At 35.7% G+C, this 25743-nt stretch overlaps 13 protein-coding genes and 16 long non-coding RNA genes across 29 annotated transcripts; 16 read left to right on the forward strand and 13 right to left on the reverse strand.

Annotated features, from left to right (window-relative positions):
- On the reverse strand, positions 1-3559 carry ubp7 (ubiquitin hydrolase Ubp7). Its single transcript, NM_001018505.3, has one exon. The coding sequence runs from the start codon at positions 2989-2991 to the stop codon at positions 364-366; it is 2628 nt and encodes an 875-aa protein (NP_593108.1). The 5' UTR covers positions 2992-3559; the 3' UTR covers positions 1-363.
- SPOM_SPNCRNA.2382 lies at positions 477-2643 on the forward strand. The gene has a single exon (NR_191750.1). It is a non-coding gene; the product is annotated as a non-coding RNA (long non-coding RNA).
- Positions 2916-3636, forward strand: SPOM_SPNCRNA.2383. The gene has a single exon (NR_191751.1). It is a non-coding gene; the product is annotated as a non-coding RNA (long non-coding RNA).
- An 87-nt stretch (positions 3637-3723) lies between these two features.
- On the forward strand, positions 3724-5330 carry taf4 (transcription factor TFIID complex subunit Taf4). The gene has a single exon (NM_001018506.3). The coding sequence runs from the start codon at positions 3786-3788 to the stop codon at positions 4881-4883; it is 1098 nt and encodes a 365-aa protein (NP_593109.1). The 5' UTR covers positions 3724-3785; the 3' UTR covers positions 4884-5330.
- Positions 3854-6593, reverse strand: ssr3 (SWI/SNF and RSC complex subunit Ssr3). Its single transcript, NM_001018507.3, has one exon. It carries the CDS (start codon positions 6511-6513, stop codon positions 5236-5238), a length of 1278 nt encoding a protein of 425 aa, NP_593110.1. The 5' UTR covers positions 6514-6593; the 3' UTR covers positions 3854-5235.
- Positions 6594-6988: 395 nt separating this feature from the next.
- On the forward strand, positions 6989-8437 carry rpn6 (proteasome regulatory subunit Rpn6). The gene is made up of 3 exons (NM_001018508.3): positions 6989-7177; positions 7240-7322; positions 7368-8437. The coding sequence occupies exons 1-3, from the start codon at positions 7002-7004 to the stop codon at positions 8372-8374; spliced, it is 1266 nt and encodes a 421-aa protein (NP_593111.1). The 5' UTR covers positions 6989-7001; the 3' UTR covers positions 8375-8437.
- Positions 8399-11469, reverse strand: htr12 (serine protease). The gene has a single exon (NM_001018509.3). The coding sequence runs from the start codon at positions 11459-11461 to the stop codon at positions 8471-8473; it is 2991 nt and encodes a 996-aa protein (NP_593112.1). The 5' UTR covers positions 11462-11469; the 3' UTR covers positions 8399-8470.
- SPOM_SPNCRNA.2384 lies at positions 11349-11560 on the forward strand. Its single transcript, NR_191752.1, has one exon. It is a non-coding gene; the product is annotated as a non-coding RNA (long non-coding RNA).
- Positions 11561-11701: 141 nt separating this feature from the next.
- SPOM_SPNCRNA.2385 lies at positions 11702-12310 on the forward strand. Its single transcript, NR_191753.1, has one exon. It is a non-coding gene; the product is annotated as a non-coding RNA (long non-coding RNA).
- On the reverse strand, positions 11709-12032 carry SPOM_SPNCRNA.2386. Its single transcript, NR_191754.1, has one exon. It is a non-coding gene; the product is annotated as a non-coding RNA (long non-coding RNA).
- SPOM_SPNCRNA.2387 lies at positions 12198-12491 on the reverse strand. The gene has a single exon (NR_191755.1). It is a non-coding gene; the product is annotated as a non-coding RNA (long non-coding RNA).
- On the forward strand, positions 12413-12842 carry SPOM_SPNCRNA.2388. Its single transcript, NR_191756.1, has one exon. It is a non-coding gene; the product is annotated as a non-coding RNA (long non-coding RNA).
- mug35 lies at positions 12619-13828 on the reverse strand. The gene has a single exon (NM_001018510.3). The coding sequence runs from the start codon at positions 13762-13764 to the stop codon at positions 13060-13062; it is 705 nt and encodes a 234-aa protein (NP_593113.2). The 5' UTR covers positions 13765-13828; the 3' UTR covers positions 12619-13059.
- On the forward strand, positions 13022-13295 carry SPOM_SPNCRNA.2389. The gene has a single exon (NR_191757.1). It is a non-coding gene; the product is annotated as a non-coding RNA (long non-coding RNA).
- Positions 13829-14266: 438 nt separating the features above from the next.
- SPOM_SPNCRNA.2390 lies at positions 14267-15901 on the reverse strand. Its single transcript, NR_191758.1, has one exon. It is a non-coding gene; the product is annotated as a non-coding RNA (long non-coding RNA).
- tfg3 (TFIID, TFIIF, Ino80, SWI/SNF, and NuA4 complex YEATS family subunit Tfg3) lies at positions 14340-15888 on the forward strand. Its single transcript, NM_001018511.3, has 4 exons — positions 14340-14748; positions 14938-15106; positions 15164-15315; positions 15380-15888. Exons 1-4 carry the CDS (start codon positions 14707-14709, stop codon positions 15740-15742), a joined length of 726 nt encoding a protein of 241 aa, NP_593114.1. The 5' UTR covers positions 14340-14706; the 3' UTR covers positions 15743-15888.
- Positions 15902-16110: 209 nt separating the features above from the next.
- Positions 16111-17241, forward strand: SPOM_SPAC22H12.03 (hydrolase). Its single transcript, NM_001355991.2, has 3 exons — positions 16111-16504; positions 16583-17122; positions 17170-17241. Exons 1-2 carry the CDS (start codon positions 16218-16220, stop codon positions 17106-17108), a joined length of 813 nt encoding a protein of 270 aa, NP_001342787.1. The 5' UTR covers positions 16111-16217; the 3' UTR covers positions 17109-17122; positions 17170-17241.
- Positions 17242-17385: 144 nt separating this feature from the next.
- On the reverse strand, positions 17386-18303 carry rps102 (40S ribosomal protein eS1). Its single transcript, NM_001018513.3, has one exon. The coding sequence runs from the start codon at positions 18288-18290 to the stop codon at positions 17532-17534; it is 759 nt and encodes a 252-aa protein (NP_593116.1). The 5' UTR covers positions 18291-18303; the 3' UTR covers positions 17386-17531.
- Positions 18304-18442: 139 nt separating this feature from the next.
- On the forward strand, positions 18443-18830 carry SPOM_SPNCRNA.2391. Its single transcript, NR_191759.1, has one exon. It is a non-coding gene; the product is annotated as a non-coding RNA (long non-coding RNA).
- fsc1 (fasciclin domain protein Fsc1) lies at positions 18624-21111 on the reverse strand. Its single transcript, NM_001018514.3, has one exon. It carries the CDS (start codon positions 21092-21094, stop codon positions 18908-18910), a length of 2187 nt encoding a protein of 728 aa, NP_593117.1. The 5' UTR covers positions 21095-21111; the 3' UTR covers positions 18624-18907.
- SPOM_SPNCRNA.2392 lies at positions 19095-19460 on the forward strand. The gene has a single exon (NR_191760.1). It is a non-coding gene; the product is annotated as a non-coding RNA (long non-coding RNA).
- Positions 19736-20009, forward strand: SPOM_SPNCRNA.2393. Its single transcript, NR_191761.1, has one exon. It is a non-coding gene; the product is annotated as a non-coding RNA (long non-coding RNA).
- SPOM_SPNCRNA.2394 lies at positions 20378-21474 on the forward strand. Its single transcript, NR_191762.1, has one exon. It is a non-coding gene; the product is annotated as a non-coding RNA (long non-coding RNA).
- Positions 21475-21697: 223 nt separating this feature from the next.
- On the reverse strand, positions 21698-22212 carry SPOM_SPNCRNA.2395. Its single transcript, NR_191763.1, has one exon. It is a non-coding gene; the product is annotated as a non-coding RNA (long non-coding RNA).
- Positions 22213-22365: 153 nt separating this feature from the next.
- Positions 22366-23202, forward strand: rpc19 (DNA-directed RNA polymerase I and III subunit Rpc19). The gene is made up of 4 exons (NM_001018515.3): positions 22366-22513; positions 22587-22684; positions 22733-22809; positions 22887-23202. Exons 1-4 carry the CDS (start codon positions 22442-22444, stop codon positions 23015-23017), a joined length of 378 nt encoding a protein of 125 aa, NP_593118.2. The 5' UTR covers positions 22366-22441; the 3' UTR covers positions 23018-23202.
- Positions 22697-23133, reverse strand: SPOM_SPNCRNA.2396. The gene has a single exon (NR_191764.1). It is a non-coding gene; the product is annotated as a non-coding RNA (long non-coding RNA).
- A 178-nt stretch (positions 23203-23380) lies between the features above and the next one.
- On the forward strand, positions 23381-25688 carry rce1 (CAAX prenyl protease). Its single transcript, NM_001018516.3, has 2 exons — positions 23381-23969; positions 24021-25688. The coding sequence occupies exons 1-2, from the start codon at positions 23607-23609 to the stop codon at positions 24471-24473; spliced, it is 816 nt and encodes a 271-aa protein (NP_593120.1). The 5' UTR covers positions 23381-23606; the 3' UTR covers positions 24474-25688.
- Positions 23588-23909, reverse strand: SPOM_SPNCRNA.2397. The gene has a single exon (NR_191765.1). It is a non-coding gene; the product is annotated as a non-coding RNA (long non-coding RNA).
- rfc4 (DNA replication factor C complex subunit Rfc4) lies at positions 24418-25736 on the reverse strand. Its single transcript, NM_001018517.3, has 3 exons — positions 25629-25736; positions 25374-25485; positions 24418-25318 (listed from the first exon to the last, which is right to left on the reverse strand). Exons 1-3 carry the CDS (start codon positions 25694-25696, stop codon positions 24470-24472), a joined length of 1029 nt encoding a protein of 342 aa, NP_593121.1. The 5' UTR covers positions 25697-25736; the 3' UTR covers positions 24418-24469.
- Between the last annotated feature and the right edge of the window lie 7 nt (positions 25737-25743).

Genomic DNA, 25743 nt, shown 5'->3' on the forward strand with positions numbered 1-25743 from the left:
TATTAGCGTATAAAAAATAAGTAAATTTAGATTTTTCTATAAATTTGCAATTATATAGACTATTGATAACGTAAAATAAATTATCCCATTTGCTTAATTAAGTAAAATGGTATTTTTTTAATTGAGGTACATCAAAAGAATGTGTTTGAATAATTATGGTTTCGTCCAAAATTCAGTATCTAGTTATGAGGTGAAATGACAAAGTAATTTTGAAATTCGATTAAGGTGAAGATAGATTGAGTTGAATAAGTCATTTTGGGCCAATCGTAAATTTCAAAATGAATACTTTGCATTTTAAAGATAAAAACCAGGGGTATTGAAAAATATTGTTAAGCTAAAATGAGGATTTAAAGCAATAGAAGTCTAAACACGTTCATAGAATAGCATATACGCTTCGACTTTTGAAACCTCGTCCCAGGATGATTCGCGTACAATATTGTCACTAATGTAAAGCCATCGTCTCTCGGGTATGCCAGCTTCAGAACGGAAATCCTTAGAATTCGTAGAAGGGGCACTGAGGTCTAAGAATTTATGAGACAATACGTAAGCAACATAATGACCATAATTCAGGGTGCCACTGTGCACAATGACCCCGAAAAGTCGATATCTAAAACTACTTGAAGCACGTAGGTGTGGCATAACGAACTCGTTTAAATCTAATTCTTGTTCAAACTCAATGAAATCGGAAATTTTTTTGGGATTGGCGTAACCATCGTGGGAAATCTCCTGGAAAAAACGCTTCAAATGGATAATAAAAACAGGAGGTAAAGGGTCATCTAATAACATCCGCTTGTAAGCATTTCTATAAACACTGTTATTAAACGAATATTTATCGTTATCCGACGTCAATCCTCCCTTAGCTGGAGAGCCAACTTCGTTAGGTTGATTACAGCAATTCTCGCAGGCAAACATGTTTTCACCACTTAACTCCTCAACATGAGTAAAGTTTTTGAGACAATCAATAAGTGTCTTAGGCTCCTCTATTATTGGGCTTGATAGTGAAGATTCTGAGAAAATTGAATTACTATTATCAAAATCTTGTTTCGAAATTTGCCCGCTAGAATTGACAGAGAGATCACTTAATCTTCGAGTCAGTTTTTGAAATGGAGACTGTTTCAAACTCTTGTCATTTTCACTAGCATGCCCACCAAGTAAATTTTCATTTAACGAAGAGGAATTAGTAGTCGGGGCTTGATCAGTGTCGTCGTTAGCATTGTCAACAACTATCTTTACAGACGATTTTTTTGGTGAACGACTAAATCGTGAACGGAGAGCACGATGGAATCGATGACGACGACTTACGCGGCTAGACGGGTAATGAATAGGTATGGATAAATCTTGAATAGGTTCAGGAGTGTTAGTAATTTCATTACAACTTTGGCACATCACAACGCTCGTTAAACGGCCTGTAAAAATTGACTTGATCACCAGGCTTGAAGAAAATTCATCCATAGTAGCTTTATCAAGCATCATATCATCTGAAGAAAGTTCACCAAGCCGTAGTATGTCTAGTGAACGCCTTTGAAATTGAGGAGATTTTAAAACTTCTTTTTTAGGACTAGCCTCCTCATGATTAGAACTATTAGATACATTGAAATGAGAATTAGGATCTTCAAAAGAATTGGTACCAGCGACCTCATGTTGACCCTTAAAAACTTGTTGTCCCTTGTCTGAACTGGAATCGAGAAGTTCTGACGATGGAAGGGATTTTGTAGACGAGGCCGCTAATGGCGATGAATTAGCAGGCAAGAAACTGTCATGCTGATGCTGTGAAGAGTCAGATGATTGCGACAACTCCTTCGAATAAGTAATATCTTCGGTCTCAGAACCCACTAATGAAGAAACGCTAACATAATCTTCGTTGTTCTGCTCGTTATCACTTGTATTGTGTGAATTTGGCGACAAAGAAGCATCTGTAACATTCACTTGTTTAAACGAAGTTAACGATTTAGAAAGCTGTTCATCATCTGTCAAACATGGACTAAGTTGAAGAGAACGTGATACACTATTAAGGTTAAATCTCAGTACACGAAATTCTTCAGAAATGAGATCGTCCAATAACAGCCTTAAAAGCTCGTGAGCATCCTGCTGGACGCTTTCGGAAAACTGGGGATGTAGTCTTCGAAATTCTCCGAAAAAAGTGGTAGGACGATATACGGAGATAGTGCCATCTGATTTATAAAAGGTCTCCAAAAATTTAATGAATGCAGATAAAAGAGAAGATTCAGGAGATTTCGTTAACTTTCGCACTATAACTGAGGAGTGGGAATATTGGAACGGGCTAATCACATCGTGTAAAGCCTCACAAGCACATAGGACTTGTAAAGTCGAATTAAAAAAGCATGTGGCACCCAAATTTTTTAAACCAGGACTGATAACTTTATATTTCTTCGAGCTTTTGCCAGAAGAATGCTTACTCTTTTTTTCCTTTTTAAAGTGTGACGAATTGGATTTTAAAACGTTGGGGGCCTTAGTTAACGATGAAACCAAGTTAGAGCAAATAAATTGTTGAACGTCCCGCACAACTAAATTCTTTTTATCAAAAATAACTATATCTGCATCACAACTGTAACAGTGACATTTCAAGGTTATAATGTTGACAAAAACGCAATGCTTCTTATTCTTTTCAAAATGTTTTCGGCTATGATCAGACTCATGATTGCAGCAGAAAAGGTAGCCACAATTAGCACAAAGTGTTAGTTCATAATCCTCCCTTTTTATTTTCTCCGTGGTGCATATAAAGCACAAATGTTTGCTCGGATCCCGAAGAGCACGAGCATTACCTTTGAGATGAGACAGCTTAACACCTTTTTTCAAATGAGAACATTCTTTGGGTGGTGTTGAAGGGGTTTTAACACTAGCAGCTAATGATTCCTTTTTCATTTGGTTAACTAATTCACTACTTGTCAGATTGTTAAGCCCATTCTTTATGGATGATGGATCATCAAATGGGTTTGTGGATGGCACAATTAAAGTGTTAGAATGAGGCATTATAATGCATATATGAAAACGGGACAAAAAAAAGACGATCAACAAGGAGGAAATCAATGGATAAATTAATGCAAGGAAAAAAGTAAAATAAAGAATGAAATGCGGATACTGAAGGAAACCTGTTTTTTTTCTAGAGAAACAACAACAATGGGCCGCAAGTTCGAACAGAACGGGCCAAAAAATTCAAAAGATAGGAAAGAAAATATGAGTTTCAGAAATAAATAGAATTTGCTCCCACAAAAATTAGCAAAAAGGCTATTTTTATTTAGCGGATTTGCAATTGTCGCCTTTAACAATCAAAATACAATCAACAATTATAAGCGTTGCTTCCGGTAAAGGAATGTTTCACTAACAATATTCTTACAAATGTAAAAACATTTGAAGATGTTTTGAAGACTTTGTCCGACGATAGTTAAGATTATCCTGAACCTTTAATCAGACTTCAATGGACAAGTCTATTAAGAACTGATTTCTTTTAACAAGTGTTTACACGCACAATTGAATCAGTGTACTATTTATGCTTATGGAAATCTTGGAATTACAATAGAGGTTGGGTATAAGTTTATCTGCTACAAGCTCGAAAGCGATCTTGAAAATAAAGATCGATATAAGCCTCTTAAAGAGCCTCTCGTTACCTTGCCCAATAAAAAATACAGTGTATTCGTTATAAATCGGTAATAGGGAAAGGTAAGGGTTTAATCTTAAGTTCCTAAACTTGCTAGTAAAGAACGTATTGATAACTACCAACATTTTTAATACAATATTAAGCATAGTTATTGTAGTAGTATTCTTTCATGGATTTAAATAATCCTCCTTCAAAACGCTTTGGAGATGACGATGATATTCCTGCTAACAAACGCCCCAAAAATGAAGAGTATCCAGAAATTCCAGGTTATTTAGGTAATCGAAAACCTTCTTATACCCAAAATCCTAATTCAGGGCCTGGAAAATTACATTATGCATCTCCACGACCAAATAATGTATCATCAAGCGTTGGAGTGGCAAGCGGCGGCGACAGGCAAGAGGCAGATCAGCTTCAGGATGCTCTTATTTCATGTGGTATTCAATTAAAAGAAGAGGAATTGAATTTGTCTACTTCCTTTTATGACCCTTCATCTCTAAATACATTCGCGCTTACTACCGAAGACCGTTCAAGAAAGTCAGACTTCTTAAATTCTTTTGTGTTGATGCAAACAGTTAGCAACATTGTAAACTTACATCGTTTAAAAAGCATGGATTCTGATATTCATGCTCTAATATCTATGGCAGTCCGTGATTATCTGGCAAATTTGTTGCAAAAAATGATTGTTGAAAGCCATCACCGGACTTCACAGTTGCATACTGATAATTACAAACAAGTTGACAACGTGCGCCAGACTCTTGCCAATTTTGCTTATAAGGAGTACGAAAGTGAGGAGAGAAGACGTACAGTATTGAATATTCGTAGAGCAGAGCATGAAGCTCGTTTGGCTGAACTTAATTCGGCTTCCACTAATGAAGAAGGATCGAGTCGACGTAGAAAAGAACAAAGCTCTTCCGCTGCAGCAAAAAATATATCTGAAGATGCGCAAAACAGAATGACTAACGCTACTGCAAGCATCATGGCTGGTAGTGCACTACCATCCGGTGGTAAAAAGTACTCGTGGATGGCAACTGATATGACTCCAATGACTCCTGCAGTTGGAGGTGGATTTGGTATTCGGAAAAAGGATTCTAATTCTCTTAAGCCCTCCTCCCGTGATGGTGTTTTGCCCTTACAACAAGAAGAAAAAGGTATAATTACTATTAGGGACGCATTAGCGGTTCTTGAAATGGATAGAGAAGGTGCTGGGCGTATTTTTGGTAGGGGTGCTAAGGCAATGATGCGTGCTTACATTAGGCTAAAAGATTAAACTTATGAATTTAATATGGCCTTAAAAAGTTATGACTAACTCATTTATTTATCTCGGGGATTCATTTATAAAACCCCTTCCTCCTATTTGAGTGGATTATTGTTCAGGACAACCGATGACTTTTTAAACACGATAATTGCATTAGGTCAAGTCAGGCGGAATACAATGTTTTGTTCTATCGAAATCAATTTTGGATTTCCTATGATGTATTTTTCTTAAATGAAACGAAGAATAAGCTCTTTTTTTTATTCTGGTTATATGTAATTTTTTTTTAATTTGTAAATAATATACACGTTTGTGACACACGCAGGAATATACCGTTGCTTTCTACTGGTAACGTAGTAATAGTCTATCACTTCTTAGCAGAAGCATTTAAAACGCTTTGCTGCTTTTTGCTATTTAGTAAATTAAGATAATGAAATGCACTCTCATGTACCCAGGGTTGTTGATAATAATCAGCACTTCTTTTTTCTGCATAATTCATATTTGTGCCATCCAAAACGATTTCTAAATCTCGGCTCTGGGATTCAATCCATTCGTTAATAAATTCAATTGGACTCTCCGAAAATTTCTTCATGAAATCATACTTCGACTGTGAGTAAGTGATAGCTTGAATTAACTCGGTAAGCTTATCGTCAATACTTCTGATTTTATCTTGCGACATCATCGTAGCAAGGAAAGAGCGAATTTGGCTGTGCCTAGGATCTTCCGTGTTGATACGGATATCAAAAATTGTAACTTTTTCAACAGTATGTTCACTGACATTAATGGTATACGGTATAACAATGGGATCAATAGGTTCGAGAAATCTATTCATAAGCTCAGGAATTCTAGGGAAGTAAAGACGATCTGCTTCAAATAAATCCCTTAATGCCTTATCACAGTTAATTAATCTTTTCTCCTCCATGTCTTGCAAGCGATGGAACTTGATGTATTGCCAAAGGTAGCTAACGATGTCAGGACGAGTGCCCTCACGAATACCCAGTATATTAGCAAAGGCTTTTGAAAGTTTATATCGTTCAGGATGCTCTTCAGGGTATAACATAATTTTGACATCTACGGATTGGTCGCCTTTTCTCGTAACGGTAATGCCGTTAGATGTATTAGAGTTATCCGGAAGTTTATTCCATTCAACATAATTACCACTAGGATAGAGATCATCTGATCGTAAAATTTGGATAGCAATTTTACGGAAAAAGTTGGTGAAAGGTGCTAATTCAAAAGCTTTATCGTCTTCGTCGTCAGGATTAACGAGTAGTCTACCTTCAATATGGAGAGTCCATTCAGGTATGGGAAGGGAGTTAATGTCGCCAGAATTATTCTCTTGATTTTCTCCCTTTTGTTGCCATGATTGATTCGCAACAGTGGAATGTATGTACATACGAAGAATCCTGGTTTTGTGAGAGTTTCGACTTAAGGAATCCTGTAAATCAAATCGTTTCCGAACGATTAATGAATCCAATTTTCTTTCTAAATCTTGAAGAGCAATATAATCTTCTGCTTCTGGGATTTTTTCAAGCAATGAGTCTGGAATTTCTCTTTCAATAATTCTCATACTCTTCTTCAACTCTGCGTCTTCTCCGTTACCGCTTTGTACACCATTCTCTGGTAAACGGCTATTATTAGACATGATAAGCTGTCCTTATTCAAGCTCCTCTCAAATATGCGGCAATCCGAACCGATCAATAATCTTCGATATTTGGTGGACGTGAAGTGGTGGACCCAAATACCATTTAGTATCTATCTGCTTCCAACAGCTGAGCACCGTTAACTGAAATACTAGGAATTACATATCATTTCTTTTGTATATGAATTATTCAATTGTATCTCGATTTTCGAGCGTTGTCGATATAAAAGCAGTTAGTATATCGAAACCATAAGATGCTTTGCTGATCACTCATTCACGACGCTAACAAGTTTATCAACGTATTTTTCACTAAAAAAAAAACAATCATTTCTATAATAATTAGTTATTAACTTTACTTTGAGTATAAACACATACATATACACACCTGACTAACTTGCTGTAATATAAAGTTACAATGTTACCCATCCAGCAGTAGCTTCATCTCTCGCATAATTCCATGCTGGAAGCACTTTGAAATAACCATCATCATCATGTCTAGCAAATCTAGCCTTGAATTAGCAAACAATGCAGTAAAAAGCAACGATATCGAAAAGGCGATTGATTTGTATAAAGAAGTTCTTAATAAAGGAGTTAGTAAAGACGAAAAAGTTGCGAATGAACAGGAACAAGCTCTCACTAACTTGAGCGATTTATACGTTCGTGAAAAGTATGTAAATTCTAAATAAAGGAACAGTTATGCCTCAAGATAACTAACATTTATTTCTCTAGTCGCCATAATGATTTGGCTCAGTTGGTTCAACAAAGTCGTCCGCTGATGGCTAACTTCTCGAAAGCCAAGTCTGCTAAAATTGGTAAGTATCAATGTCTATTGTGTTAACAACCTAACACCATTTTAGTCCGAACATTAATTGATAAATTCTCTGGCGAAAAGAAGTCTTTGCCTTTACAAATCGAAGTTGCTAACGATTGTATCAAATGGGCTATTAAAGAAAAGCGTACATTTTTGCGTCAAGCTTTAGAGACGAAATTAATTTCCTTATATTATGACAACTCATCTTACACTGATGCCATCAATCTCATTAATACTCTTTTGTCAGAGCTCAAACGAATGGACGACAAAATGCTTTTGACCGAAGTTCATTTGTTGGAATCGAAAGTTTATCACGCAATTAGAAATATACCAAAAGCTCGTGCTTCATTAACAGCTGCTAAAACTTCTGCTAATGCTGTTTATTGCCCTCCGATGCTTCAGGGGAACTTAGATTTGCAAAGTGGTATTTTACATGCTGACGATATGGATTTCAAGACTGCTTATTCATACTTTTATGAGGCTTATGAGGGATTCACGTCGCTTGATGATGATAAAAAAGCCCTTTCATCTTTAAAATACATGTTGTTATCTCAAATTATGCTTAATTCTGTTTCCGAAGTCAAATCTTTATTAACAGGAAAGCACGCAATTCGGTACGCTGGTAGAGATATTGAAGCTATGCGTGCGATTGCTCAGGCTCATGAAAATCGATCCCTGGCTGATTTTGAAAAGGCTTTGCAAGACTATAAACCTGAACTGGCTTCCGATCCAATCATCAGATCTCATTTAAGTAGTCTCTATGATAACTTGCTTGAGCAAAACTTACTTCGTGTTGTCGAACCATTTAGTCGTGTTGAGGTATCTCATATAGCGGAGCTTATAGGTTTATCCACTGTTCAAGTTGAAGGCAAGCTCAGCCAAATGATTTTAGACAAAATTTTTTATGGTATCCTTGACCAGGGTAGCGGATGTCTAATTGTTTACGATGAACCTCAACAGGATAAAACTTACGAAGCTGCTTTAGAAGTTATCAAGAACATGGGTACTGTTGTTGACCTTTTGATCGAAAATAAAGCTTCTGCATTACTTTAATTTTACGTCTTTCAACTATAAAAATGGATAAATAAATTATTTTTAAATCTAAATACTTTCGGTAAAAGTAGTGTTGTAATTGATGATGGCTACTGTTCATTGTTGTTCACCTTCAGTATCAAAAGTGTTGTCATCGACTTCTTCATCAATTGTGAAACCCATTGAGGGATTTTTTTTCTCGCCCACTTCATCATATTGTACAGCACGCCAACCATTTTCGGCTTTAGCGTCTTGGACCAAATCTATGGTTGGAAAGTAATGTTTGTTCATCTTTATGGTTAAAACGACTGGGACTTTGTCAAAAGTCGAAGTGCTCACCCTGACATAAGAGTTATCATCTATTTTTCGAATTTCACGAACGAAATCTTCTAGATTAAGTGTAGTCACTCCATTTACCGCCGTAATAAATTGGGCAGCACCAAGGTCGTATTGATCGGCTGGTGAACCTCGTCCTCTATTTGTGACAAATACATTAGAGGGAAGGTCTTCAATTTGCAATCGAACGGCACGATGAGGCGCTTGCAAAGTTGCACCCCAACAAATAACCACTCGATTTGTTTCACAATTATCGCTTGGGAATGTAGGAACTTTAACCGTTTGGACCTTCCCTTCACGAAGAATTTCCATATCGACTTCTGTGACATCGTCAACTTGCAAGTCTCGAATACGAGTTATCGATTTACCGTTTGCACTAATTATAATATCTCCATCAGTCAAAATACGAGGTGTTCCGGCTTCGACATGAGTAATCATGAACAACTGATGTTTTTTTCCACTTTCGGTCTCGATTTTTCGAATTCGTTCAGCAGGTAATCCAAGACTTCTAGCTTGTGCAAGCTGAATAGCTCTAAATTCGACATTAAGTATTCTAGGATTTACATTGACACCACTTTGTAAGCGTCTCAATGTTGATAAAACCACAGGAGAAGCTAAACCAAGGTGATACTTAACATCTGTTCCACGACTAGTTTGCTCACCATAATGGGTAAGCCAAAGTGCCACTACTAAACCGTCGTCGTCGGTCAAGACACCGGAACCACATTGAGTACTAAGATTGGATTCTACAGTTATAGACTCAAAGTTAATAGCTCGAAAACGTGGCATAGGACTGGATGGTATGACCATAGTAATCACGTCAGTCACAGATGTTTTAGCTGCAACAACCCTAGACTTAGAATTAAAACCAAAAAAATTGACCGGATCTCCCTGTGAAACATAGTAATCCTTTAATTTAGCAGCTTGTATAGGTGTATCTCCAAGCAATTTAGGATCGTATTTGATAAATGCTAAATTTTGAGTTGGATGAAGATGCACAACCTCTGCAGGTATCTGAATAGAGTCTGCAACAGTGATGGTTAGATCCCCAAGATCATAAGGGACTGTACTACGACTTGTGACAGCTAGACCTTTATCCTTATCCAAAACTAAAGCTGTGCCTTTCTTCCGACTTTTGCGACTTCCATCAAGATGAAGTGGCATATAATACAAAACTTTGACAAAACAGTTAATGATATTCGCAGTAGGTCCAAAATTTTCAACATTGAGTTTAGGTATAGAAGTGGTACAAGGCTTACTAGGTTCGGCAGGTAAAGGATCACCCAAATTTTTAAAATCCCATAAACCAGTTTCATCATTACGGGTTACCATACGAAAAGCTTTTAACCAGTGGCGATCAATTTCAACGACATCTGTAATCAGTGAGTGCTTATCGTGGATAAAATGATAGCCTACAGCAACACGAGAACGATCTGGAATATCTCTCATCACTTCAATGAAAGTATCTAAATCAGGAACTGGTTTATAAGCTATACTATCAAGTATATAACCATATTCCGGACCTTCAAGTCGAAAAGAACCAGCTGGTTCGCTGATAAAAACACCCTTCACAGGCAAAGCATACTGCCTAGCAAGTTGGTAAGAAAGGTTATGGAACTTAGCTCCACAAACTTCCACATATCTATCTGGTGCAATATCGTGAGTGCTTTGAGCCGTACATGTTAATTCTACCAATTCGCTTCCACGTTGAACTGTGAGAACGACGTCTTTTCCAACTGATTCATCGAGAATGCTTTCCAATTCAATAAGGTTTATCAGTATCATCGAGTTGACGTAAAGAAGTATATCTCCTTCTTTAAGTTTTTTAAAAGAAGGACCTTCTGGTAATACTGTTTCAACAACCAACATACTAGTAGCTTCGGGAAAAAGAGTACGCACTTTCTCCTCCATCGCAGAATCTAGTCCCAAACGAGAACACTCATCAAAGGTCTTTATCAAAAATTGAGCTTGAATAGTTCCTCTGGTAATAGGCGTATTGTTTTGAAGGCAACGTAAAGCTCGTAAAGGTCTATCCAAGGGAAGAAAATAATCAGTGGCAGCAATCATATGACCGCCAGCTTGTAGAGCTACCACATTTCCATTTCTCTCAACTACTGGACTACCACTAGAACCACCACTAGCATTAGCAGCAGCTTGAATATAATTGGTGTTAAAGTCGCAGTAAGTTAGTTCTCCGTAATCAGGAACATTACGGTCGATACGAGAAATCCAGCCAGCTAATATACTCAACTTTTCAGCAGCATCATTACCGACCACACGGATTTCGGTACCAACCTTAGCCAAATCAGGCCGTAGTTCAAGTTGTTCAACATTCATGTACCTAATTTTTTTAGGGTCAAATCTTAAAAAGCCAAAATCATGAACTGGATCACGATAAACTGGGAATACTTCTACCTCCTCATGATTATCAAACACAGCATGTCCTACGAAAGGTCCTGCACAGACGACGTGTCGGTTAGTTAACATATATCCATTCTTGGCATCTACGACGAAAGCACTAGCTTCACCAGTTCCAGACTCATCCGTATCAAATGCTGCAACTTGGCTGAATCGAATAGAAACAACACTTTTCACAACACGAGCAATTGACTCTTTCCATTTTTTACTTTCTGCAATAGGGCCACTAGGTGTCATCTCTATTACAGTTTCACTACTTTTTGTTGCTTCATGCTCAATTCCATTTTTTTTTGGAGTTTTGTTTCCGATATCATCACTTTTAGAGCCAGCCCTTGCTCTTTTTTTTATAGACATACTTGTGTAAAATCAAAATGCAAGTCCAAGGAATTTTTCAAAGTTCGCTAGGAAACATAGTGAAGTAGTTTAAGCCTCTGCTAAAACAGTTTGACGATATATATTTTGATATGAAATGGTTTATATGTCAGCTAAGTAGTTCCGTAAACAACTTAACGAATACGTTACAAATCTTTATTTTTAATAATTAATATATTATTATATTTAATTACAATAAATAGATAAGCTTATAAATGTGCTAACAAAAAATAATCGGGTTTTAAGGATTATTGCAACAATTGGATAAAAAAAAACGGACATAGAGTGCAAACTCTTGCTGACCCTACCTTTATCATGAGAGAAATTAATAAAAAAGCCATAAAATTGTTCTTAAACGAGGAGGCCGTATTGTATTGTTTAGTCACATCTAATCGTAAAGTATTTGACTAGGATGTTACGGAACTTACGGCTGTGTTTTGTTGACATACGTACATTATTACCAATCTCACGAAAACATATAACGGTGCCTTAATGAGCTTATCTTAACCAGATACCAATTTTAGGAAACGTTTACTGTACTCTTTCTGTTTCGTAGAGGCAAATAGATTGTATGGTCAAAAGTAATTTTAGGATAGCGAAGCTTAAAAGTTGCTTTCGGTACGTTATTTTTAATTTTAAACTAAACGAAACTCAAACTAGCCATTGTAAAAGAATACTAAGCATATATCGGCTTTAATAATGAATGATTACTTCTGTTCAGTCATATTGAATTTTATATAATGCGCTTGGCTTTTGTAATTCTGTCGATGTTGTAACAGATGAACGGTGAGTACAACCGGAAAATGAGATGTCTTTATATTTTTTTTTTGAAAAGCTTTGAAAAAATGTGAATATATGTATATCTTGTAAGATAAGTAAAAAAAGTAATAAATCCCTTTAATTTTCCGTTTTCATATTCACTTTCTATCCGCTTACTATAAGAAAGGCAGAAAAGCGTTATCGGTTAATGTGTACGTTTAATTATTAGATGTTCAAAAATGCTATACTTAATTACAAACAAGAGAGTTGAAAGCTGTTACGTGATATTCCATTTTTTGAGTAAATGTGAGGATACCATTGAAAATAAAAGGTCGGATTTTTACTAACGGTTTATATGCATAGTTATTATAGGTTACAAAAAATAATGATCTGATAATTCCAAGCTAAAGTAAAACGAACTAAAACAAAGAATGATAAGAAATTGGTGTTTTTTATTTCCATAAAAATTGAGGGTCATAATTTCGTCGGCTATAGAGCTATGTATACAATCTCCAAATGACTTTGACTTTCGGTTTGGAAATCCGCTAGAAAGTGAAGAAGAATGTATACATAAAAGGTGTAATTAGGTTCAATTCCCAATTTACATCTAAATAAATAATGCTGATACTAGGAACGTTCTTTATCATAAAATGAAATGTGTTTCAACAAATACCTAATTAAGCATTTATCGTTTTAATCATCTTTTTTTAATTTACAAATATTTTATAAAAATAAAAAAAGTGTTTAGATATTTCTTGGGTAAAAGACACTAAACGGTTGCTAAACATTTGTGTCGATTGAATATGAATGATATAATATCGTTAAAAATGCGTTGGAATCACTTGGTTTGAATGTTGGAAATTAGATTCCAAACCCATGCGAATGAAGCGTAGAAATTCATCGACACTCATGCCATTTCTGGAGCAGATTTTCCAAAGACTAGCAGTTTGTTCCATTACTAGCTCATCCAAACCAAGACGATCATATTTCTTCGATCGATGCTTAGGTTCTTGGACAAGGTTTCTAGATTCTTCTACATCTTGATTGGAAGGTTGGTCAAGATCATAACGATCCCAGTAAGGCTTTTCGCTGTGTGAAACAGGAGAAACATCCCGCTCCTTGTCAGTGGATGTTAAGTCACCACTAGAATCGCGTCTCAACAATTGTTTTTGGGTTTTATCATAGAGGCCCATAAGTTTCAGAGAATGATCCTTTTGGTAAAAAAATACCTCAAATTCATACTTCCCTGCTTCAAATAAATACGATATCACATGGTCTTCAGGTGTCCCGCGACCAACAAACTTGGCAGAACGAGGGTCAAAGCTTTGCAAAAATTTCCATAACTCTTCTGACTCCTCTTTGCTGAGGTCCTTATTTATAACTAATCCTTCCCACCATCGATCCGTGGGTGCTAAAAACTTGACTCTCAACTGCAAGATAGGGGTAACAACACCATCTAGTTGTTTGGGATTTTTCAAAGGGAATATGCCTAAGCATGCTAATTCATCATGTCTTTCGTTAGTCATGTTTCACTGTGTACTAAAGTGAAATTAAATCAAAGCTTAAGCTGCCGGGTGTAATTGACAATGTGAACAACGCATATGCTACCACTCCATTTATATACGTAACTGACACGGCTTCTGGATAACGAGGATCGATTACTGACACAATCAATTTTTTAAAATATTAAACAACTTTCACTATTCTCGTATTAGCAACAAAGTTCTTTTGCTGCGGTATTTTTTGTTATTCTCAAATGTTCTAAAGAAGTTGCCAGATTAATCCATCGCTGGAAAAGAATCCAATAGTTCAAAGTTCTTTCAGCTAAAGCCTAGATCCAATTTATGAATAAGCTAACTTGGGAATCGGGATAAACTCTTACCTCTGCATAAAAATAATATACCCAATGCCTTATATTAACATGGTGCTCGAGGGTTTGTTTACTATATAGTTCGAGTAAAATTCATCGCATCCAAAAGTTTCGTTATTATGCTTTAAAATTAAACTGACTGTGCATTAAAGTTTTTAGTATATTACACTGCAGTACCATACCTTCACTGTCAGTTTGTAAGTCTACTTGTACTTTCCAGGAATTTGGGCCGTGACGAACCCAAAAGTCATATTCCACTATTCAAACGTTTTATAGTCTCACAGTTTTAGCAGTTACTTCCCTGTAATCTGCTAATAAATTTTAACAAAAGAGATATTTGTTATTAAACCAAAGTCATTTGCTTTATCCTTGAGTTAACCGACTTTTAGAAGTCCTTAAAAGTAGTAGTGCTCAATATTTCTGAACACAAATTACTGGTGCTTCTATTTCAATTCGTACATTGGCAAGATTTTTTATCTTTTCAATTTTAAGAATACCGCAAAAGTTATAGAATCGTTAGCCCGATATCTCTTCTCACGACTCGCTAAGCGTCTTCTATCCATATATTTTTCGTCCTCATATACATTGATTTAAGAATATGACAACTGTGAAAAGAACTGTGAGATTAATTACTGATCAGGTATGAAAGCCATCTGATTCATTTGCTACGACCGAGGCGCGTTATTTGACCCAATGGTCAAGGTTAGGTGCAATTACAAAAAACTTTGGCATTATACAGGATGCTCGTACAATTGAATTTAGAAGAACAATAAAAAACAAAACTTTTTCTTGCAAGTATCTTGATGAACTTTGAACTTACAATATTTAGAATGTGTTGCCGGGAGGTGAAGCAGCTGTGTTGAACGATCAAAGCTTCCCTGTGAGGGAATGGTCTATAAAATTGGTCTGCTTAAATCCTCAGGGAGAAGAAACTGACGCTTCCTTTGTTGATCGTGTCACCTATAAGCTACATCCAACATTTCAAAATCCTACACGCAGTATGTATTATGTGATGAAAGGAAGATTAGCAGAATAACGTTAACTAATTTTTTTAGCTATCAGAAAACCTCCTTTCCAAATAAAAGAGCAAGGATGGGGTGAGTTTGAAATGGAGATCATAATATACTATGCGGACAAAGGTGGTGAACATCGGTTCCTTCACTATTTACATTTTCAGCAGGAGCATTATCATGAGGATATCGAATTGGTATGTGTTTTAAGTATTTTAACATTTACTAGACTCTGATTTTATGGTGCTAACTGAGTCTTAGAATATCAATGCTACTAGGCCAGGTTTATTAAAGGCACTGACAGCCACTGGAGAAGTACCTGGCTACAGTGATGAAGGTGAAGAAGCTCGTAAGGATAAAAGAAAAAACGAATCAGAAGTTGGTGCTGGGAAGAAAAAGGCGAAAGCTAAACCTGTTGACATGGATAAACTTGCAGAGGGTTTGCAAAAACTTCAGGAGGATGACTTGTTACAAGTTGTGCAGATGGTGAATGAGAACAAAACACCAGACATGTATGTCCGAAACGACATTGAAGGGGGTGAATTCCATATTGACTTATATACTCTGCCGGACAATCTTCTGCTCTTATTATACAGTTTCTGTGCTAAACGCGTCACTATGTAATTAAGAGCATTGCAGTTTTGTGCAGCCTACTTTAAGGGAGAAGCGTTAGTTTCCCCATTCTACTTTTTTCCTGAAGACTGCTTAATGAGTTCTTGTATCATAATTTAAATAAGAAATTTCATTCCTTTTCACTATTTTTTGAGTTTAACTTGCGCTTAAACAGCGATACAAACATTTGTATTTTGGTACTATGGTGTAGCTTTTGTCTCGAAAAAGAATATTTGGTTAGATTAATATAATTATTTTTGTTTTTACTTACATAATATTTTAAAACCGACCTTTTTAGCTTTCATAATCAGCAATTCAGATTATGATCACACTGCCGATAAGTAGTTATTTATCATTCCTTGGATTAGGCTCACTTTGCTATTCGCAAACGTTTCCTGCAACTACAACTTCATGACAGATTAAATTATAATTATTTTATATCGACCTTATAGTGTTTATTTATTACTGCACAAGAAATTATAGAGTTATGTCTCTAAAACCAGTTAAATTAGCCTTTGAGAAGTATTCTGCCACAGTTGCTAAACACCCCCCAGTTTTGATCTTCCACGGACTATTGGGATCTAAGCGTAATTGGAGAAGTTTGGCAAAAAAGTTTTCCTGCAAACTTGACCGGGATATTTACGCTATTGATCAGAGGTGTCATGGAGATTCTCCCTGTGTAGCTCCTCTCAGCTATTCCGCCATGGCTTTGGACGCTTTCCAGTTTATGAAAGATCACAAATTAGATAAAGCATCAATAATTGGTCATTCCATGTGAGTACTAAGAAATTTTTGCTATTTGATAAATTAATATTTGCGTGATTTATAGTTATACTAACTTTGCTGACTTAGGGGAGCGAAAACTGCAATGGTAACTGCATTGAAGTGGCCCGATAAAGTTGAGAAGCTCGTGGTAGTTGATAATTCCCCTTGGTATCAAGATTTGCCCAGAGATTATGGCGCATATTTCAGGAAAATGATACAGATTGACGAAGCTAATATTACTAAATACAGTGAGGCAGACAAAATGATGAGTACAGTCGAAAAGGATATTTTAGTTCGAAGTTTTCTTCTTTCAAATTTAAAAAAGGACTCTAATAATAGTAACACTTTTAAATTTCGGGTTCCAATCGAATTAATTTCCAAATCCTTAAAAACAATTGAAGGTTTTCCAGCAAGCTTAAATGACCTTGTTTACGATTCTCCCACGCTGGTCATAAGAGCCCTTAAAGCTCCTTTTATACCTGACAGTGCTTTGCCAGTATTTAAAAAGTTCTTTCCCAAATATGAACTTGTGTCACTTGATTGTGGACATTGGGTTCATTTTGAAAAACCTAAAGAGTTTTCGGAGAGCATCATAAACTTTTTAAATAATTAATAACAACCTACACTGTATTGTAAACTTTCCCTTTGTATGAGATAACTAACATTGAGTTCAGCAGTAAATTATAAAGATATCAACAACTGTTTTGAAGGATACCACCTAGCTCAAATAGCACACAGATGGGTGAATTAAAAGATAAATACAGTACAATGGATGATACTACTGTATAATAACTACGAGTAAAAATCTGCTTATGACCTTCTTTAATGTTTAATCAGATTCACTGATTGTCCTTTCTGTTAATTCGCACATTTAATATCTATGCCTTCACGATCGAACGATAATCGTTGCATATTTACAGCCACATAACATTTACAATCAATTAGAATGTAGACTCTTTTTCATTAGCTACTCTAAAGCTTTATAATGTACCCGATTGCAAAAGGAAGAAGGAGACGACGATGGCAGCAAGGACATTTAAACAGATTCCAAGGGAGCAACGTCCTTGACAACCTTTGTGCCAACATCTTGACTCTCACCATGTAACTCGAGGAGCTTTTGAGCATCATGCTTAGGGGCCTTGAGGATCTTGACCTTACGGACAAGAACATTTTGGAGAGGGAAAATACTGCCAGTAGCTCTTTCAATTTCACGGCCAATGACCTCAGGAATGAGCTTTTGAACGAGTTCCCTCATGGAGCAAGAAGAAGTTTGGTTTTGGATAACTTGGAACATCTTCTGGCGGATGGCACGGATTTGAGAAGATTGAGCATAAGTAGTCTTCTTAACTTGGTTAGCACGACGACGTGTGAAGCCAATGACAAAGACACGGCAAAGATAACCATCAGTAGTCTTGATAGTTTGATCAGCCTCGATGGTTGTTTGCCATTTGCGGACAAGAGAGCGCAACTTGTCAGAAGTGATGCTTAAACCATTGAAGCTGGTAAGGCAAGACTTGCCTTGGATATCTTCGACACGAAGCTTAACCTTGCGGAATGCGTGCTCCTCATCCTTTTGCAAGTCAGCAAGGGAAACCTCCAAGATACGTCCCTTGAGGGAGTCATTGGCATTCTTTAGACCGGCTGTGCGGTTGACAAGAGTCTTTCCAACGTTCTTAACTTCGAAGAAGGCGGGAGCTTTAATGTCGTACCATTCCTTACGGGAAAAGGGGTCAACGACACGCTTCTTAATTCCCTTCTTGCCTTTGGAGAGTCTCTTGTTTTTTCCAACTGCCATTGTGGAGAAGTTTGGTTTCGTAAAAATTAGTTGTTCTCAAAGTGCTATTTGTGACTGTCCTTTTTTGAGGGTAGGGTAATAGTCTTATGATGTTTTGAACTGCGTTATAATAAATAACGTAATATATATTGTTCAGGGTAATAATTTACATTTATAGAATAGAATACGATGTGCCATTTGGAGCATTTAACAGTGTTAGTTAATACTTAATGTGGAGATGATAGTAGCCATTGAACGGTCATTAAGAAGTCTTTAAGCTATCATCTCGATTTTTTATTCTTCCATTTGCTTGTTTACACACAATTGTTTATCATAGCTACTCTTCAAACCCTCTCGTAAAATGATGGACTTTAATTAATATTTAAATGAAAATTTGAAAGGATGTAAGAATTATCGAATGAATGAGAATCATTGTCTTTCAAAAAACAGACGAAAGGCTTTTTTTGATAGGTTAAAAAAATATCCAATACTTAAAGATGGTAATTATACTAAGAGTAGAACCATTTTCCGAAAGCATAATACATAAAATTAATTGAGCATAAAAAAATGTAAACTAGCATAATCTTTTCAACAATGAACGTTAAGAAATTTAAACATAGGTCATTATATTTGTAGTTCTATACGGATAAAGACGAAGAATTTCGTCTTCCCGCCATAGTATCAGAATCTGCAGGAGCAAGCAAAGGCTCCCGTTCCCCTTGATTCATAAATCTGTTACGGAAAAATTTAAAATAAATTTTATAACAAAGTACACAAATTCCAACAGACAGTAATAGTCCCGAAATAGAAATGAAAGTTATTCTCCAACGATTTTGCCTCTTAGTCGGAATCGCGTTTTGCACAAAGTATACATTGCCAAGTTCTGAATATCCGTAATCCTGAATGCTTATCCAAGGACTACTATCCACAGATAACCGGGAACCAGAAATTACAAAATTGCGCTTTTCAGGATCAATTATATGCCTTTCTGCAAAACTAGAGTCTTTTGTATTCACATCAGAACCTGTTAAAGATGGAACAACAACCGGATACCCACTGTCTAACATATCCAACATTTCAAACTTATCAAGAAGCTCCAAAAACTCTTTTCTCCCTCCGGCAATAATCATGTCCTTTTGTGAAACCGAAAATGGTAATTTAACCTTGTCCACTAAATGCACCACTCCATCTTTCACTAACAAGTCCCGAGTTTGAACCTCATAAATTTCATTATTTATCCTCAATAAATCACGTTTGTTACGTGAGTTTGAGTCTTCATATACACCTTCGATTAAAAACTCTTTATTGGAAAGTGTAGTATAGTTCCCGCTGGCCCATGCCTCATCGCTTGAACCATAGAAAGCTATCCCCTCAAATGCATAGTCAAGCATGACGCTTTCTAGCAATTCCAAATTTTGTTGCAAAACAAGATGAACAAGACCTAATTGTGTCCATGCACTATTTTTTACTAAAAACCAGGTCACTTTGGTATAATCACCCAAACCCAATGAGGCAAGGTACCGAACACTGAAAGATATTTCATCCACAAGGATAAGCTGAGAAAGTAATGGTTGCGGAGGCTCTATATCTTTGTCTAAAACATATAGACTAACATTCCCAATATTTTCTGATTGAATACTGCGCGTCTCCACATTAACATACATTTCTCCAGCAGAACCAGTAGCAATACGGACAAGAGCATTAGTGTCTTCACCCACAGAATTTCCAGATTTGATATTTGTCACATACAATGCATACTTATTAGGCGCTGGTAGATCAAAATTTTCGATTATATGGTAATCAATATCAATGATTTCTCGATAAGCCCAATTAGTAGGAGCTAAAATTGCCCGTTTGCTTGTTTTATCAACAGATATAGATTTCCTTTCTCTCGAAAGCTTCTCGCTAAACCAAGCAGCCCCAATTCCTATTAGGTATTTTGCAGGAGTAAAACTTATAATTTCGGGATTGATAAGTGAAGACACAGTATGAATTGCTCCACTAAAAGTCAATAAATCATATTTTGTGGTGGAAACATCATTAATAAACAACTTTTTTTGGTCCTTATCAAACTTCATACTGATGGAAATCCCATTTTTATAATGAAAAGTCTTCGGTTCTATAACATCTTCAGCATAAACCCTTTGATTAACCAATATATGTTGATGGATGAGTGTTTTAACGTCTTCAGCAGCATACATTGAATACAAATATGCCAATTCCGTATTGGTATACACGTTTAAAAAGGCAGACGAGTCAGGAACTAACATAGTAACAGATGAATATTCACCAACCCAAGCGACGGATAAACGATGAAAAATTGAAAAATCTTTCTCAGAACTTAATATTTCGAGGGCTGGAGGCGGAAGATCTATAATGTTATCGATGACTTGAACGACGCCGCTGTCAGCACGCCAATTCGATTGAACTATTTGTGCATTGTTGACTTTATCATATGCCCTACCAGTTTCTGCTTTGTAATGAATTTTTAAAGCGATTTGCTGACCGTCTGAGCTTTTCAATTGAGTACGCAACACCGATCTATCAAGTTCTGTTGTATTTACGATATAATATAACAAATTGGGCTCAATCGAATCATCAGGAAAAGCCTCATTTAAAGGCGCGAAAAGTGTAAGTCCTTTGTTTCGATTTAAATAAGGAACCAGACGATTGCGTTGCAACCGTCTGATCAATTTTGAAAACTGAGATTTTGAAGACAGTAAATCTATAATCGAAGTAGATTTATCTTCATACTCATTTTTACCATTAGCAAATGATATAAATAGAAGAATAAATAAGAGATATAACCGAAATTGAAGGTTCATTGCGATTATGGCTTTGTTGGAGATGAAAGGTGAGGCAGCGATTTAGTTGCAATTCACCAAAATACTTTATAATTGAAAGAAAACTAAATTTCTTTTTCAAAGAATTGATCATTTAATAGAGACTTGAAACTATTAATCAATCTGGCACATTTATTGAAAAGTAGTGTCGTCCGCGAACAGTTGTGCTACAAACGAGTGTGCTTCTCAAATTGTTTCAGTTCAATAGAAAACTATTAATACGCAACAAACAAACAAAGAAGATGATTTTTAAATACTAGGACACGGTTCTTACGACACATTAACTTTAAATTACCAATTACCAGTACTGGCGAGGCGAATAATAAATATTAATTTTACTTAGTTAACAGTGATATTTTCTGAATATATTCTTTCTTTTAAAGTACTTTAATTAGAAATGATGAAGTATAATAAATTATAAATTGAGGAAATTTATACTTTTTATTGGAAAGTTTTTTATTTGTGATTATGCTGAATAAAAATGGCTTATTGAAACAATTGCTATATGATAGCTGTCGCAAAAATATAGATTTAAAAAAAATAAATAAATAAAATAAAAAATGAAGAACCGGCAATCAAATGTATCTTCTGGAAATCTTATTGATGCTAGTATCGTAAAATCAATTATTTAAAATGTCAAACACATATAAAAACCCAGCATATTATTTAAAAAAATGTCAATGAGATTTTTAGTACTTGCACTCTTCTATCTAATGCCATATTCGATGATGGTTAAAAATATCTTTGGAATAATCTCATTTATGATATGTTTTATATTTACTTCAATAGGTTCGGCTTAAGAGTTATACAGTAAACAATCAACATGCAAAACAGCCAGTGGTTCTTTTAACAGTAATAGTGTTACAAAAAAAAATTGATCATAGTTTTGTAAACATTTTGTATAATAAATGCTTATACTAAAGTCACGGCAGCAATCAAGTTTGATGATTAGTTGCTCATTTGTATGGGGTTTTTGTCAACATATAACTTGTGAGTGTCTAAAGACAATGAAATTTCTGTAAAGCTATAGGCTTAACTACAGTTATTTGACTAAATAATGCAAACACTGATAAAATACTTTAAAATTGAAACTCATTGACTCGTCAACAAAATCTTGTATTTTTTACCTGTCAACGATTTAACGCAGCCTCTTGTTGCTTCAGGATCATACGCTAAAATCTCTGCAAAAATATGCGTTAACCTACACTAAATACGGATTCTTCCTTTGGAAATTGAGCAGCGTTAGAAAATTTGTAAAGAGCCAAATATTGCTGTTTGCATAGAAGTTTCGCTGTATCTTTTCTTTTTTTTATAAAATAAACTTTAGACATGGCGGCAATGACAGACGTAACAGATCCTAGCTCAGTTGCTATGGAATCTGCAACTGAAAAAATAATTATCGTATGTGTTTGGCATAAGGATTTGATTTTCTTTAGCATTGTTCCTTCAATTAATATGCTAACTAAAGTTATAGCTTCCTGGTCATTCTGCTGATCTTACATCTGTGACATTTCAAATTCAAAAAGAGGACCATACGCTAGGCAATTCTCTTCGCTATGTCATTATGAAAAAGTAAATTGATATTAAATTGTAAACATATATTAACACTAATGTTTTCAGTCCTGAGGTTGAGTTTTGCGGTTACTCCATCCCACATCCATCTGAAGCAAAAATGAATTTTCGAATTCAGACAGCACGTAAGTGATTGAATGAAATATTAACTTATAGATTTGATTAATAATATTTTGGGACAAACTCAACTAACGAATTCAAGCTTCAACAACCGCTGTAGATGTTTTAAGAAAAGGGCTCGATGATTTGATTGACCTTTGTGATGCGGTTACAGAAAAATTTACTGAACAACTTCCTAGAGATACATCTACTACCATGGAGGTTGATGGATAAATTTGGTTATTTGTTCCCTTGGACTTTTCCATTTAAATTTCTATCATTCCATCAGCTGCAGTTTAGCAGGTAATATTTGGGCATTTCTAATTCCATTAAGGTCGGTGAAATAGTTAAAGAGAGAATAACTTTTATTTTGTTAGGGTATGGGTTGCTTACTTAAAATTGATGTTTTTATTTTTTAACGCGTGGTTAATTCTTCTCACTGAAAGTAGTATTTTTCATATCAATTGTACTTTTATAAATTATTGAAATTTTTATTGTAAAATCCGCTTTTTTTTTCAACAATTTCAAATTGGTCGCGTATTTACAAAGCGTTTATTTTCGTTATTGATATTGTCTGGCGTAACTTGCTGACATGCCATCTCTTCCTTGCACTTTATAAAAATCTGTATTAGCTAGCCTAGGATCATTGCTTTCATTTTGGGAAAGTAAAGATTTTTATGCTTTTTATTTAAGCTTTTATTCATAAACTTTGATTACCCATTATTTTCAATTGCTATTAATCACCCTTTTTATAGTAAGATAACCACGTAGCATTACCAGAGGAAGAATCGATTGGAAACTACATAATTTACAGTTTATTTTTATGAGAGTTTATTTAATTTCGTTCTTTTTCACGGCGATTTACGTTGTTTCTTTATACACGTTCCCAGTTGCTCGACCAAGGCCATCTCTTAATCGGAATGACCCGAAAGTTATTACGGCACGTTGCATAAGTGTCTTATTAGCATCATCTGTATGTTGTATTTTAACAAGGTTGATCATTGGCCCTTCATTGAATGTATTCACTTTCCCGACAGACCAAGTTTTGAAAAGTTTACTACACGCAGCAACTATATTTATTGGGCCCCTGTATGAAGTTTGGATTGTTGACAAAGAATATAGACTCTTCTTTATACATTTGAAAGACTGCCTGTCGAATGCGATTGCTTGGCGAAACATTATTATTGTAAGTATCATTAATTTCTTTATCACTCCACATTCTCACAAGTCTTTTTAGGGTCCTCTTTCTGAAGAACTTACATTTAGATGTTGCATAGTACCAATTTGTGAAGCTGCTGGGTGGTCAAGGCTTAAAATTATATTTGTTGCGCCTCTGCTGTTTGGAATGGCGCATATTCATCATACCTATGAATTTCTACTTGCCTATCCGAATGCATATATAGCTGCCGCTCTTCAAACTGTTGTTCAGTTTTCATACACCACAGTTTTTGGATGGTATACAACACATCTATTCCTTTCCACGCATAGCTTATTTCCTTCATTTTTAGTACATGCTTTTTGTAATTCAATGGGGCTGCCAACTTTGTACGGAAAAATTGGAAACAGAAATCAGACTAGGATTTATTACACGTTACTATTGTTAGGGGTTTTGATATTTTATATGACTTGGGGTATTACTGATTTTAATAATCATCAAGACTTTGAACCAAGACTGGTGCCATTAAACTAAATAATAAAAGACTCCGGCTTCATCTGTGACTTAGCAAGGCGACATACTAAACCACTTAACTGCAACAAGGTTTGCACACCCTCTAAAATAATCATATGAGTTTGGCCAATTTCCTTAAGCATTTCTAATCTTGAAAATTCCGGAATACTGTCCATTGTCTTTACTACTCTAAACATATTAGTGACAATGTCCACAGCACTGAACCCCAAATCCCATATTCCCTGAAGTTTTTCAAGGGCGACGTCGATGTTTCCAGATTGACAAGCAGTTAGCATGGCATGTATCGCTACAGGTGAAGGCTGATCGGCGACCCGGAAAACGTTTTCACCGTTCACAAGACCGAATCCAGCAACAGTGCTCTGTAGATTGTTCACTGCTTGACGCATATCACCTTCTGCTGTCATGATAAGGGCAGCCAAACCATCATCTGTATAATTGACTTTTTCCGCTTTACATATATTCAATAAACGCTGTAAAACCTGTTGATCCGTAAGACGTGAGTATCGGAGAATTGCACACCGCGATTGAATAGGTTCAATAATTTTGTTGGATTGATTGCAAGCAAGTGCAAAACGCGTTGTATTACTGTAGATTTCCATAGTTCTACGCAAAGCTTGTTGAGCTCCAGCCGTCATACTATCTGCTTCGTCTAAAATAATGATCTTATGCCTTCCAGGTGGCAGTATGACTTTTTTCTGTGCGAATGCTTTAATTCTATTTCTCACTACATCGATACCTCGTTCATCTGAAGCATTTAATTCTAATACACCTTCCTTATATGCTGGGCCAAGTAATGCATGTGCTAAACAAAGAATAGACGTCGTTTTTCCGATACCAGGCATTCCCTATAAATATAAGTCAGCATGTAGTATAAATAATAATTAAAAAAAAATAGGTTACCGAAATAACTAGATGAGGCATATTCCCTTCCTTGGCAATAACTTTAAGTCGGTCAATCGTCTCCTCGTTACCAACAATGTCATCCAGGACGATTGGACGATACTTTTCGACCCTATAAGTTTATAGATCAGCATACTATATTATATTGAACCTTTAAATTATGAAAAGATGCCTGAGTCACCAAGAAGCAATCGTAATAGCTGAACACTAAAACCTTCATAAAGGACGTTTTAATTGCTCATAATATATACATACCATGGCAGCTCATAAGCTACAGAGTTATTTTTCTCTCCAAATACTGATGATGATACTGCATTACTCATATTCAGTGTTATTGAACTAGTAACATCAGTACTGAGTTCCAGTGAAC

Source organism: Schizosaccharomyces pombe, assembly GCF_000002945.2.
Source record: "Schizosaccharomyces pombe strain 972h- genome assembly, chromosome: I".
NCBI lineage: Eukaryota > Fungi > Ascomycota > Schizosaccharomycetes > Schizosaccharomycetales > Schizosaccharomycetaceae > Schizosaccharomyces > Schizosaccharomyces pombe.

Bases quoted from the DNA above. Each gene is read 5' to 3' on its own strand.
- ubp7 (NM_001018505.3), bottom strand. From the start codon at position 2,991: ATGCCTCATTCTAACACTTTAATTGTGCCATCCACAAACCCATTTGAT.
- taf4 (NM_001018506.3), top strand. From the start codon at position 3,786: ATGGATTTAAATAATCCTCCTTCAAAACGCTTTGGAGATGACGATGAT.
- ssr3 (NM_001018507.3), bottom strand. From the start codon at position 6,513: ATGTCTAATAATAGCCGTTTACCAGAGAATGGTGTACAAAGCGGTAAC.
- rpn6 (NM_001018508.3), top strand. From the start codon at position 7,002: ATGTCTAGCAAATCTAGCCTTGAATTAGCAAACAATGCAGTAAAAAGC. The intron at 7,178-7,239 runs GTATGTAAATTC...TTATTTCTCTAG, and splicing joins GATTTATACGTTCGTGAAAA to TCGCCATAATGATTTGGCTC. The intron at 7,323-7,367 runs GTAAGTATCAAT...ACACCATTTTAG, and splicing joins AGCCAAGTCTGCTAAAATTG to TCCGAACATTAATTGATAAA.
- htr12 (NM_001018509.3), bottom strand. From the start codon at position 11,461: ATGTCTATAAAAAAAAGAGCAAGGGCTGGCTCTAAAAGTGATGATATC.
- mug35 (NM_001018510.3), bottom strand. From the start codon at position 13,764: ATGACTAACGAAAGACATGATGAATTAGCATGCTTAGGCATATTCCCT.
- tfg3 (NM_001018511.3), top strand. From the start codon at position 14,707: ATGACAACTGTGAAAAGAACTGTGAGATTAATTACTGATCAG. The intron at 14,749-14,937 runs GTATGAAAGCCA...TACAATATTTAG, and splicing joins TGAGATTAATTACTGATCAG to AATGTGTTGCCGGGAGGTGA. The intron at 15,107-15,163 runs GTATGTATTATG...TAATTTTTTTAG, and splicing joins ATTTCAAAATCCTACACGCA to CTATCAGAAAACCTCCTTTC.
- SPOM_SPAC22H12.03 (NM_001355991.2), top strand. From the start codon at position 16,218: ATGTCTCTAAAACCAGTTAAATTAGCCTTTGAGAAGTATTCTGCCACA. The intron at 16,505-16,582 runs GTGAGTACTAAG...TTGCTGACTTAG, and splicing joins TCAATAATTGGTCATTCCAT to GGGAGCGAAAACTGCAATGG.
- rps102 (NM_001018513.3), bottom strand. From the start codon at position 18,290: ATGGCAGTTGGAAAAAACAAGAGACTCTCCAAAGGCAAGAAGGGAATT.
- fsc1 (NM_001018514.3), bottom strand. From the start codon at position 21,094: ATGAACCTTCAATTTCGGTTATATCTCTTATTTATTCTTCTATTTATA.
- rpc19 (NM_001018515.3), top strand. From the start codon at position 22,442: ATGGCGGCAATGACAGACGTAACAGATCCTAGCTCAGTTGCTATGGAA. The intron at 22,514-22,586 runs GTATGTGTTTGG...CTAAAGTTATAG, and splicing joins CAACTGAAAAAATAATTATC to CTTCCTGGTCATTCTGCTGA. The intron at 22,685-22,732 runs GTAAATTGATAT...TAATGTTTTCAG, and splicing joins CGCTATGTCATTATGAAAAA to TCCTGAGGTTGAGTTTTGCG.
- rce1 (NM_001018516.3), top strand. From the start codon at position 23,607: ATGAGAGTTTATTTAATTTCGTTCTTTTTCACGGCGATTTACGTTGTT. The intron at 23,970-24,020 runs GTAAGTATCATT...AAGTCTTTTTAG, and splicing joins CTTGGCGAAACATTATTATT to GGTCCTCTTTCTGAAGAACT.
- rfc4 (NM_001018517.3), bottom strand. From the start codon at position 25,696: ATGAGTAATGCAGTATCATCATCAGTATTTGGAGAGAAAAATAACTCT. The intron at 25,486-25,628 runs GTATGTATATAT...ATAAACTTATAG, and splicing joins GTAGCTTATGAGCTGCCATG to GGTCGAAAAGTATCGTCCAA. The intron at 25,319-25,373 runs GTAACCTATTTT...TTATATTTATAG, and splicing joins TGCCTCATCTAGTTATTTCG to GGAATGCCTGGTATCGGAAA.